The following is a 12788-nucleotide window of genomic DNA, read 5'->3' as shown; positions in this document are numbered from 1 at the left end:
AGAAATCCTTTTAATGTTTTTTTTTTCTTTTGAAATAGAAGAACAAAGAATAAACATTAAAAGGTAGTCCATTTTATCTTCTATTTTTGGAAAAGAGCATAATAAATAAATAAAAATAAAAGTTTTACCGATCGTCTCGCCTCCCGTCGTTGTTGGAGACCTCCTCTGACCCTGAATGCTTCCGAACCCATTAGGGTTTTCTCCGAGGCTTTGGCAAAAGGGAATGTGAGGTGTGCGAAGAGCCGAACATTCTTTTTTTCTCTTTTAGAAGGCTTAGCCTTTGGATCTAGCTTTGAGGAGTCAAATGGACTAAAAAAGGGGTATTTTTTTTAACTCCGGCCACCGGAGGCGATGGTCGCCGTCATCGATGATCGATGGTCACAGTAGAGCGTTGATATCCTTATGGCCGGATATGGAGGGCCTTAGAGAGAAAAAGAAAGAGAAGAGAATTTTTTTTTAAACATAGTCTGAAATGTTTTATTATTATTATTATTATTATTATTATTATTATTATTATTATTATTATTATTCTTTTTGACTTAAATAGGGTCATCAAAACAATGTCGTTTCATCCAGCCCTAAACGCCCCAAAACGACGTCGTTTTGAAGGCTGACCAGACGACCCGATCCGAATTCCCTGAGATTCGCGTGTTTTCGTGGGAAGGGTCTAATTGCAGCCCTAGCCCTTCTGCTTTTCAAACGCTTTTCAATACAGTCTTATTTCTGGTCTTTTTCTTTTTTTAAATTATACTACTTAATTTTGGTTTTTTTTTAGTCCTCTTGCCCTTGGTCTCTCCTGGAAACGGTGCGCGTAATGAGGTTGGGAATAATTTCCCATTTGGCCCCTATTCCTTTTCTCATGTTATAGTTTAGTCATTTACTTTGATTTATTTATTTATTTATTTATTTTATATAATTCATTATTTAAATTTTAATTTAATCATTCATTTATTTAACTTCACACCTTTAATTACTGTTTTTTTTATTTTTAGCACTTAAAACTTATGTTGTTTATATCTTTTTATTTTTTATTTATTTATTTTGGTATTATGATAGTGATATGACTATTATGATTAGTATTATGAATTAATATTATTATTACATTATTATTATGGTATTTATTTATTTATTATTTATCATTCTAATATAGATGTTTTACCCACATGGTTATTTTATATTATTTTGCTATCACTATATCATGCATTATGTTTAAATATATTTGTCCATTTTCATACTATGCCCAAATAAGTTAAATGCACATCGCTTTAAATGTTACATTCATTTTTACTCGATGCATAAAAAGGGAAAATTTGAAAACCGAGGCAACATTCTTTATTTGGAGATTCAAGAAGTTGTGTCCTAACTTATGAGGTTTGATTTTCTCTTTCAACCTAAATAACCGAACATCCTTTTTAAAACTAAAAACACATGAGATTTAAATAATAATTAAATAATGAGCAATCTTATTTTTGAGGATTCGAGATATCGTGCCCTAACTTACCGAAAATGACCTTTTCATTTTGGTTACCTCGAGATAAGAAGGTCTTTTACATAAGTTTTAATTTAGTTAAGTGATTTTAATTAATTAGAACATCATGCAAAGAGGGATCATATTTTAATTTCTCCTCGAAATTTTTACTTTCGACACTAAGATATTAAGTAATTAATTAGGTACCAATTTTGGGCGTTATGAGGGTGCTAATCATTCCTCACATGTAACCGACTCTCGAACCCATTCCTTTGATTTTTGTAGACCGAAAATAATTTTAATAAATCTAACATTTTATTAAAATGACAACCTTAAGGTGTTCCAATTACACCTAATTAAAAAATATTGGTGGCAACTCCATCTTCATTTTAAAATAAAAAATGTCGATTTCAAAAAAAAAGCTTTCGACACCTACATTCAATCAACAGCAAACAAAGAAACCTTTTGAAGCCTATAGCTTCCATCAAAGCTGCAAATGTGCCTCCCTTGTTGCCAGCAACCAAGTCTTCAAAATCAATCGAAATTTATAGGAGTCGAAATAGTTACCATCGTAGCAGCTGTGGTCTCTACGCGGAAGATGATTATAAATCCATTTTTCTTTCTTACAATGATGTTATGAATCAAATTGTAACCATTGTTAATCTACAAAAGAAGGATTCATCCACTGATGAAGGAGGTTATGAAAGGAGTTATTGCTAACATGTGTTAGACAAAACAAAAATATTTAAATATAAATAAACACAAATTTATATATGAAACAAAATATAAATAAAATAATTTATATTTAAATTGTCAAATGCGTAAATCAATAAAAATCATAACAATAAGTTGAAAATGAAAGGAAGAACAGAGATTTACTAAACGTTCAAGCTTATTTAACACAGTTTTCTTAGGATAGATTCGACTGCTCCTATGGTACTTGGAGAAACATTAGTCAAATGTCTCCCAGGATACAACAGCACAATGATCAAAGCAATAACACCTCTACAGCGATCAACAAAAAAACGTTGTCTTTTTCTATCACTAGAATTTTGGAAAATAAATGTGTCCAATTTCTTTAAGATCCCACATCCCTAAGAAACAGACAAGGGAACTCAACCAACTTCTATAAATTGAAGTGCAAATGACTGAGCAAATATACAAAGCTGTGCGGTGAGCACAAAGTGAACTATTCTTTTGCCTATTACTAAAGAATACTGGGTGCTCATTGCCCAACGTGGCATACCCTTATTTTTGAAGGTATAATTCCTTTTCTAGAGTGGTCCATCAAACTATAGTTTAAATTGATTACAACTGGCTTCTTCTGAAGTACCAACTTAGAGTGCTTTTTTCAATTTTTTACTCTTATCATTTGTAACCCTAAATGTTTTCTTCTAAGGTAACTGTCTTTGAGTATGATAGATGGTGAATTTTGTAGTGAAGGCTCTTTAGTTATTAGTTCTGGGTTTTAGATGTTGAACTTCGGAGAAACCAAGGAATACTGTTTGCTGAAGCTAGCAAAGATGATAAAATTGTCCTACATACAGACATGAAGCAGGCAAGCTGCCCGAGCCATGCAATTGCAACTGAAGTTCAAGCTGCTGGTTTGTTTTGTTACTTTCAAATGATATTTTGTAACTTAGTTAGATTAGAAATGAGTTGTTAATGTACTTGATGTAATTTGCTAATGTTTGAGCTGATAAATCAGCTTTACAAAGTGTGCAAGTTATGTTTAGCAAGTTTCTAGGTACTTAGTGGAGCTAGGTTGATGATTAGGTGATGTTTGTCTCATTTTGACCAGCTTATTGACTGGTATATGTAATGCCTTTATGCCTCAATTCATTGTTAATGAAATTTAAGAATTCTTCTTCATTTATTTATGGTTTTACTCAAGCAATTTGCTAAAAGGTCTCAGTTGATTTCCTTGTTTACTCAGCAAGACATCGAGCCTTCAAGCTCAAGTTTCTGTCAAACTCCATTCATTTCTTTTCATAGTTCCAACAATTGGTAACAAGAGCTTATTTCTCAGTGGATCTTTCATTCTTCATGTCTAAAAACCATGTCTTTATCCGGATTCTCTCCAGCTCCATCATCAATTTTTAATGGTGAAGGCTGCCATATTTGGGTAGTGAAAATGAAGACCTACCTACAGGCATTCGACTTGTGGGAGGTTGTCAACTCGAATGTTGAACCAGCACCTCTAAGAGTCAATCCCATTGTGACTCAGATCAGATAGCACATAGATGAAAGAACCAAAAGACACAAGGCTATGTCATACATCTAAAAAAGTGTATCTGATGTAATTTTCACAAGAATCATGGCTTGTGAGTCACCAAAGTTAGGCTAAATAAGGAGTTTCAAGAGACTGAAAGAACGAGACAGCAACAAATATTGAATTTGATAAGAGACTTTGAAATTTTGAAGATGAAGGAAGAAGAAACAGTGAAGCAATACTCAGCAGGATCATGGCTGTTGTGAACAACATCAGATTGCTTGAGGACCAGTTCAGTGAAGCAAAAATAGTGGAAAAGGTCATTACAACCTTACCTAAGAGATATGAAGCCAAGATCTCATCCCTTGAAGACTCGAGAGATCTAACTAGCATCTTTTTTATTAAGTTGATCAATGTTCTTTATGCTCAAGAGCAAAGAAGAGCCAGCAGACAAGAGGAGCATTAAGAATATGCTTTTCAAGCCAAGAACAGACCTGCCTCGAGCTCTTCTGGCTACAAAAGGAAGAAGATTTGGTCTGAAAAGCCTAAAAGAGATGGAGCAAGAAGAAGATATCCACCTTGCTCACATTGCAAAAGGCTCAGTCATCCAGAAGCAAACTATTGGTTCAAGCCTGATGTGTAGTGCAAAGTCTGCAAAAAGATGGGACATTTTGAGAAAGTTTGTAGAAACAAAGGCAAGCTGAAGCAAAACTAGCCTCAACAGCCTAGAGCTGAAGCTCAAGTGGCAGAAGAAGGTAGTGACCAAGAAGAGTAAGCCTTTGTAGTCTCTTACTCAGCAGCCAAAAGAAAAGCCACAAATGGATGGCTGATTGATAGTGATTGCACAAACCACATGACCCTCAATGCTGCTATCTTCAAGAAAATTGATAGAAGCTTCAAAAAAAGGGTAAAAGTTGGAAATGGACACTTAATCAAAATAGAAGGCAAAAGAGGTGTGCTGATAAACGCTCCTACAGGTATCTAATGTCCTGTGCATGCCTGAATTTGACAGAAATCTGCTTAGTATAACTCAGTTGCTTGAAAATGGTTATTCTGTAGTGTTCAAAGGCAAGGAATGTCTGATCAGTGATCCAAGTAGATCAAAACTCATGTTAGTAGCCATGGCTAACAAAAGTTTTGTTGTGGACTAGAACAAAATTTCAGACAGTGTCTACACAACAGTCTTAGATAAGTGTAAGTTATAGCATAAGAAGTTAGGCCATGCCAACTATAAGTCACTGGTTCAGCTGACCAAAAGGGACTTGGTTGAAAACTTCACAATATCAATTGAGAAAGAGGATGTTTGTAAAGTATGTCACCTAAGAAAGTAAGCTAGACAGCCATTTCCTTTGAACAAGGCATGGAGAACCTCAGCAAAGCTGTAACTAGTCCACACTAATGTGTGTGGCCTTATGAAGACACAGTCTTTGAATGGTAGCAGGTATTTTATCCTTTTTATTGATGATTACTCGAAGTATTACTAGATTTACTTCCTAAAGCACAACTTAGAAGTGGCCTCTGTATTTTAGAAGTTCAAGGCTGTAGTTGAAACTAAATCAGGATGCAAGCTCAAGACACAAAGGTCTGATAATGGCACAGAGTACACTTCAGCTATGTTTTAAGGCTTTTGTGATGAAGTAGGCATCAAGCACCAGCTCACCAATACCTACACACCTCAGCAGAATGGTGTCAGTGAGAGAGAGAATAGAACTTTGATGGATATGGCCAGATGCTTAGTGTTTGAGAGAAATTTGCCCAAGACCTTGTGGGCTGAGGCAGTTAACATTGATGTTTACCTTCAAAACAGGCTACCAACTAAGTCTTTGGTTCAAAAAACACCATTTAAGGTCAGGTTTGGGTTCAAGCCATCAGTTGTTCATCTGAAGGTCTTTGGCTGCATTTGTTATGCACACATACCAGCAGTCAAAAGGGATAAGCTGGCCAAGAAGGCTCAACCTGGCATCTTAGTGGGCTACAACGATGTCAAGAAAGGCTATAGAATTTTGGATCCTACATCCAATAGGGTTTGTGTAAGCAGAGATGTAGTCTTTGATGAGAAATCAAGCTGGAACTGGGATAAGAATAAGCCAGAATGTGCTGCTGAAGACCTGGTGACAGATTAGATTGAAGGTGATCAGGATAATCTTGAAATGGACATTGATGATGAGCCAGTCAGGGGAACCAGACCATTGGCTAAAGTTTATACAAGAGCAGATGTAGCTACTATGGAACCAACTTGTTTTGAAGAGGATGAAGCTCAACAAGGAAGGTCATAGGAGTGAAATGGGTGTTTCGAGCCAAGCATAATGCTGATGAAACTTTGAACAAGCTGAAGGCAAAGCTAGTAGTGAATGGATTCATTCAAAAGTATGGCATTGACTATTTTGAAACATTTGCACCAGTGGCTAGACTTGACACAATCAGGCTGCTGGTTACTTTGGTTGTACAGAAGCAATGAAAGATACATCAACTCAATGTAAAATCTGCCTTTCTCAATGGTTTTCTTGATGAGGAAATCTATGTTGAACAGCCTGAAGGGTTCAAAGTTGAAGGCAAAGAGGATAATGTGTACAAGTTGAAGAAGACTTTAAATGGCTTGAAACAAGCACCAAGAGTCTGGTATGACAGAATCGACAGCTACCTAGCTAGCTTGGGGTTTGAAAGAAGCATCAGTGAGCCAACCTTGTATGTGAAGAAGGAAGGTAATGAAACACAACTTATAGTCTCTTTGTATGTGGATGACCTGTTTGTTACAGGAAGAAAGAATGGCATGTTGGCTGATTTCAAGAGAAAAATGGAGAGCATGTTTGAGATGTCAGACTTGGGACAAATGTCCTACTTTCTTGGTATAGAAATGTCTCAAACTCAGCAAGGGATTTTCATAAGCCAGAAGGCATTTGCCTTGAAGATTCTGAACAAGTTCTTCATGCTGAATTGTAAAGCAACAAGCACACCAATTGCTGTTGGAGAAACGCTGACCAGCCAAGAAGATTTCGAGAGAGTAGCTGAGTCATCTTATAAAAGTTTGGTGCACAAGACTAGACATCATGTTTGATGTAAGTCTCCTATCTAGGTTCATGCATTGTTGCAATGCAAGACAATTTCAAGCTGCTAAAAGAGTTCTCAGGTACATCAAAGGTACACTGAGCTTTGGAATGATGTATATCAAGGTTGATAGCATGAAACTACTTGGTTATGCTGATAGTGATTGAGCTGGATCAGTTGATGATATGAAGAGCACCTCAAGGTATCTGTTTGCCCTTGGTTTAGCCATATTTTGTTGGAGTTCAAATAAGCAAACTGTTGTTGCTCAACTGACAGCAGAGGCAGAATATGTGGCAGCTGCAAGAGCTGTTAACCAAGCTATTTGGTTAAGAAAAATCATGGCTGATTTAAACCTACACCAAAGGGAAGCAACAAAGATCAAAAGTGACAACCAATCTGCTGTTGCAATTGCAAAGAATCCAGTATTTTACAGGAGAACAAGCATTTCAAAATAAAGTTTCATTTTGTTAGAGAAATGCAATTTCAAGAAGTGAAACTGATTCATTACAGTTCTGAGGATTAGCTCGCTGATATCTTGACAAAGCCTCTTTGTGTGTCAATGTTTAAGGATTTGAGAGCCAAAATAGGAGCATGCAACATGCAAGCCAAGGAAGAGTGATGAAGTTGGCTAGCATACAGGCATGAAGCAGACAAACTACCCGAGCCATGCAGTTGCAACTGAAGTTCAAGCTACTGTTTCATTTTGTTACTTTCAAATGATATTTTGTAACTTAATTAGATTAGAACTAAGTTGTTAATGTACTTGATATAATTTGTTGATGTTTGAGCTGATAAATCAGCTTTACAAAGTGTGCAAGTTATGTTTAGCAAGTTTCTAGGTACTTAGTGGAGTTAGGTTGATGATTAGGTGATGTTTGTCTCATTTTGACCAGCTTATTGACTGGTATATGTAATGGCTTTATGCCTCAATTCATTGTTAATGAAATTTTTAGAATTCTTCTTCATTTATTTCTGGTTTTACTCAAACAATTTGCTAAAAGGTCTCAGCTGATTTTCTTGTTTGCTCAGCAAGACATCGAGCCTTCAAGCTCAAGTTTCTGTCAAACTTCATTCATTTGTTTTCTTAGTTCCAACAAAAGATTTGTTGATTTTCTATCCAATATTCTTTCATTGCCTGCTGGCACTGAGAGTACCTACTGAAAATGGAATGGTGGGATTCCTTTAAAACCTTTATTACAGAGTTGAAAATGTGATGTTTCTTTTCTTCAAAAAGAAAAAAAAAGTGTGTTCCTGCAATTGTCTCCAGATGGAAATGATGGCATGCTCTTCAATATAAATAGAAGATATACGGATAATGTCCTCAACTTATTTTATTCTTGCATGTCAGTCCAACTGTATAAAGTAAAACTATAAGACTGCCAATATTATCAAGGCAGTAACAATATTTGAAGCACTGTGATTATTTCACCTTTTATCATTAGCATATTTTCGTGGTTGCCCCCACTACCAGTCCCACCACTGTCGGCATGAAGCTTTTGATACACTCAAAATCCCACAGATTTCAGTTTGCTGGAGATGGTAAAGATTTTGTTGATTTTTTCTTTAACATCATGTCATTACCTATTATAAACTTCCATTAGTTAAAAGTATTATCCCTATTTAGAGCTAAATAATCTAAAAATATATGCCACTTGTATGTTACAAACTTGTAATAAATATAATATGTGACTTGAAAGTGGTGAAAAGAATCCCTTACTACTCACTTCAACTCCATTTGCTTGAGCCCCAGTAAGTAGAGAAGCTATATATTTGCTAAGGCCATCCAGATCCCTTTAGTCTTTGATTGCTTTCGGTATAGAGCTTAGACATTGCAAAGCATATCTAGACGTTGTAGTAAAGATCTGTGAGATTTGTATTTACGTAAGTGTTACCACCATGGCTGAAAACACTGTTAGTTTGAAGCTTTTGGTCGAGTCAACGAGCCAAAGAGTTCTGTTTGCTGAAGCCGGGAAAGATTTTGTCGATTTTCTGTTCAACATTCTGTCATTTCCTGTTGGCACTGTCATATGGCTTCTGAAGAAACAAGAAATGGTGGGTTGCCTTGGAAACCTATACGACAGCCTTGAGACTATGAACGATACCTACATTCAACCAACAGCAAACAAAGACACCCTTTTGAAGCCTATAGCGTCCATCAATGCTGCAAATGTGCCTCCCTTGCTGCCAACAACCGCATCATCAAAATCAATCGAAATTTACATGTGTGATCAAAGTTACTATAATCAAAGGTGTGGTCTCTATGTCTCCTATGATTCTAAATCCATTTGTCCTTCTTGTAATGGAGTTATGAAAGAAATCGCAACCGTTGTTAATCCAGAAAAGAAGGATTCATCTACTGATGAGGGAGGTTATGTGAAAGGGGTTATTACATACATGATCATGGATGATCTTTTTGTAAGGCCCATGTCAGCCATTTCTTGTATCACTTTACTCAACAGGTTCAATATCAAGGATGTAGGGGTTCTTGAAGAGAAAACCACTGATATAGGAGTCAATGAGGTAAGACATAATCCCGTTTCTTTTGCAGCCTTAATATTAAGTAATATACGGGTTAAGGGTATGATCCTCATATTTATGAGAAAAAATAGACAAATTTGAGCATACCCGTACCCATTACTTTCTATATTAAAACGTGAATGCTAAGAATGTGACCAACTTTCATTGTTGATAATATGACACTGGTTTTAAACTTGCTTTTCTGAAAATAGGGTGTGAAGTTGCTAAAGGCGTCCTTGCAGTCCAAGACTGTGCTCACTGATGTGTTCATTGAGAAGAAGGTGAGCGAAACTGATGCTAGCAATTCTGCTGGTGAAGTACATTCAATCGAGATATAAGAAATGCTGGCCGATTTTCAGTTTGCAAGTTTGTTTTATGAGTCTTAGTCTAAGAAGGGATGCTCATTGGTTTTTCTTAAAACCTTAGCAGTCTGTATGAGGATCCTTTGAGCCTCTTTTGAGTTTTAATTGCTAAAACTTAGCCCTTTTAGAGCTACCATTTGTATGTTATAATAGAAATATAATATGGAACTTGAAAATGGTGAAAATTAAAGCATCCCTTGTTTCTCAATTCAACTCAATTTGTTTGAGACCCAGTGAAGAAAAACTAGTCAGATATTTGCTTAGGCCATCCAATTCTCATTAGTCATTATACAGGCAGTAACTATATTCAAGTACTGTGAATATCTCACCTTTTATCATTAGTGTTTTTTCATGGCTGCCCCCACTCCTAGTCCCACCACAATTAGCCTAAAGCTTCTTATAGACCCAAAATCCCACAGGCTTCTCTTTGGTGAAGTAAAGATTTTGTTGATCTTTCGAGCATTATGTCATTGCCTGTTGGCACTGTGATAAGGCTCCTTAGTGAACAAGGAATGGTGGTTGCATCAGAAACATCTACGACAGCATTGAAAATCTGGACAATTTCTACATGTTGTCAGCAGCAAACAAAAACATCTTTTTGAAGCCACAAGCATTTACTATGCTGTTTATGTACCTCCCTTGTTTCCATCCATGCAACCTCCAACTTACACCAATTTTTATAGGTGTACTAGCTCCTATCCAAGAGACAGGTGTCACAATATGGCAAATGGTCCAAAATCCCGCTGTCCTTGCTGTACCAGCGTTATGGACAGTAATTTCACTTTTGCGAATCTGCCAAACAAGGTTGGGGGAGGTTTTGTCAAGGAAACTGTAACTTATATGATTACAGATGATCTGGTTGTGGGGCCTCTGCCCACTAAATCTATTATCACTTTGCTCAACAAGTTCAACGTCAAGGATGTGGTTAAAGAGAAAGTCATTGTTGTGGGAATTAATAAGGTGAAAGAATATTTTCTTGTTCCTTAACTTGTTTATTTATGTAAAGTGAACTTCAAGCATGTCAGTCCAATAGTATAACTTGAAACTATATGGCTTTATGTAATCCTCAAACCTTTATTTATAATAACCTCAATCTTGGGATCTAAGCAATACTTGGATTTCATGCTAAAGAAGGTAGCCATATCTCTTCAAGGAAGGAATTGCAAAAATTGCAATTGTCCATAAATTTATCCCTCTTTTAGCAGGGACCGAATCTCCCTTGAAGTTGAAAACCTTATCCCTATACTTGGAGCTAAATGATCTAAAAATGATACCATTTTCATGTTAAAATAGAAATACCATATGAGACTTTAAAATAGGGGAAAGAATCCTTGTTACTCACTTCAACTCAATTTTTTGAGATCCAATGAAGAAAAGTATTGTTGAGCATTGGCCTGCACTGCAACAAAAGACCAGCAGCAGCTCAGCAACAAGACTAGCAGAAGCTCAACTTGGAGATCAGCATTGGAGTTTAACCGAATGCTATAACTTCCTCAGTTCATTTTGTTCTATGAAACTTTGTTTAGTTTCCTTGTAATTTGTCCAAAGTTAGTAGGATTAGTTTGTTGATTTGAATTGATGTAACAGCTGATATGTCAGCTTGCTTTTGTGTGTAATTTAAGTTTGCATTGTGGGAGCAGTTATGTCATTAGGTAACTGTCCAATGTTTTGTAACTCACATATATTTTCAAATTTTGAATGAAAAAGAGAGATGAATTTTTCAGTTATCATTCTTGCAAAAGCTCTATTCTCTCGTGTGCTTCGGTTCTTCAGTTTTTTTTTTTTTTTTTTGCTGCCAAAGTTCCAACAAGTATCCATATATTTGCTAGGGCCACCCCATTCCCATTAGCCGAGCCATTATAAAGAGCCTAGAAACTGTATCCACCACATGGCTACCAACACTGTTAGCTTGAAGCTTCTCGTTGACTCAACAAGCCAAAGAGTTCTATTTGCTAAATCTGGAAAATATTTTGTCGATTTTATGTTAAATATTCTGTCGTTACCTGTTGGCACTGTCATAAGGCTTCTCACCAAAGAACAGATGGTGGGTTCCCTTGGAAACCTTTATGACAGCCTTGAGAATATGAATGATACCAACATTCAGCCAACAGCAAACAAAGACACCCATGAGAATATGAATGATACCTAAATTCAGCCAACAGTAAACAAAGACACCCTTTTGAAGCCTATAGTTCCAGACAATGCTGCAAATGTGCCTCCCTTGTTGCCAACAGTCGAATCGTCAAACTCAAAACCCACCGGAATTTATAGGTGTGTTAATACTTACCATCGTAGCAGCTGCGGTCTCTATGTGGCAAATGATTCTAAATTCATTTTTCCTTCCTGCAATACTGTTATGAACCAAATCGCAATAGTTGTTAATCCAAAAAAGAAGGATTCGCCTACTGATGAGGGAGGTTATGTGAAAGGGGTTATTACATACATGATCACGGATAATCTTGCTGTAAGGCCTATGTCAGCCATTTCTTGTATCACTTTACTCAACAAGATCAATATCAAGGATGTGGGGGTTCTTGAAGAGAAAACCGTTGATATAGGAATAGATGAGGTAAGAAACAATCCCATTTCTTTTGCTTCTTTATATAACAAGTGAGAAGTTTTAAGAATGTAAGCCTTTTTTATTTGTGATTATACAACACTGGTTTGAAACTTGCTTTTGTGCAAATAGGGTGTGAAGTTATTGAAGGTATCGTTGCAGTCCAAGGCAGTGCTCACTGATGCGTTCCTCGAGAAGAAGGCAGGCGAAAGTGATGCTAGCAACTCTTCTGGAGTACATTCAATCGTGATATAGGACATTGTAAAAACACTCAGAGGAAAAATTCTGTTATATTGCTACTGCTTTAGTTTACAGCTTTATAAAGAGAAAAATAATCATTTTAAAGGAAATAAATCCTAATCCCTAAGAATCAAGAATTGATATCGTAATTTCCTAAGAATCGATGAATCGAGATTAGTTTCTATTTACAAGAGATCACAACAGATTTTTATCCTTAATTATAGGGATTCCAATACCATCAGATTTCTATCCTTAATTATAGGGATTCCAACACTCCCCCTCAAGTTGGAGTGTAGATGTTAATCAAACCCAACTTTTGGTTAACATGTCTGCAACTTGTTGTCTAGTAGGTAGGTAGATGATGCATACTTCTCCTGAGTGTACTTT

At 36.3% G+C, this 12788-nt stretch overlaps 2 protein-coding genes and 1 non-coding gene across 3 annotated transcripts; all 3 read left to right on the top strand.

The window, feature by feature from the left end:
• The first annotated feature begins 2632 nt into the window (after positions 1 to 2632).
• LOC128034339 (U5 spliceosomal RNA) lies at positions 2633 to 2747 on the top strand. Its single transcript, XR_008190466.1, has one exon. It is a non-coding gene; the product is annotated as a U5 spliceosomal RNA (small nuclear RNA).
• A 5692-nt stretch (positions 2748 to 8439) lies between these two features.
• Positions 8440 to 11209, top strand: LOC105777783 (uncharacterized). The gene is made up of 2 exons (XM_012601245.2): positions 8440 to 9245; positions 9455 to 11209. Exons 1-2 carry the CDS (start codon positions 8622 to 8624, stop codon positions 9578 to 9580), a joined length of 750 nt encoding a protein of 249 aa, XP_012456699.1. The 5' UTR covers positions 8440 to 8621; the 3' UTR covers positions 9581 to 11209.
• A 353-nt stretch (positions 11210 to 11562) lies between these two features.
• Positions 11563 to 12524, top strand: LOC105775631 (uncharacterized). Its single transcript, XM_052621558.1, has 2 exons — positions 11563 to 12173; positions 12294 to 12524. The coding sequence occupies exons 1-2, from the start codon at positions 11961 to 11963 to the stop codon at positions 12414 to 12416; spliced, it is 336 nt and encodes a 111-aa protein (XP_052477518.1). The 5' UTR covers positions 11563 to 11960; the 3' UTR covers positions 12417 to 12524.
• The last annotated feature ends 264 nt before the right edge of the window (positions 12525 to 12788 follow it).

This window comes from Gossypium raimondii, chromosome 10 (assembly GCF_025698545.1).
Source record: "Gossypium raimondii isolate GPD5lz chromosome 10, ASM2569854v1, whole genome shotgun sequence".
NCBI classification, from domain to species: domain Eukaryota; kingdom Viridiplantae; phylum Streptophyta; class Magnoliopsida; order Malvales; family Malvaceae; genus Gossypium; species Gossypium raimondii.
Note: the sequence above shows the minus strand (reverse complement) of the source record. Positions and strands in the feature narration are given on the sequence as shown.

Coding starts and splice junctions, on each gene's coding strand:
- LOC105777783 (XM_012601245.2), top strand. CDS start 8,622: ATGGCTGAAAACACTGTTAGTTTGAAGCTTTTGGTCGAGTCAACGAGC. Junction 9,246..9,454: donor CTGATATAGGAGTCAATGAG/GTAAGACATAAT, acceptor TTCTGAAAATAG/GGTGTGAAGTTGCTAAAGGC.
- LOC105775631 (XM_052621558.1), top strand. CDS start 11,961: ATGAACCAAATCGCAATAGTTGTTAATCCAAAAAAGAAGGATTCGCCT. Junction 12,174..12,293: donor TTGATATAGGAATAGATGAG/GTAAGAAACAAT, acceptor TTGTGCAAATAG/GGTGTGAAGTTATTGAAGGT.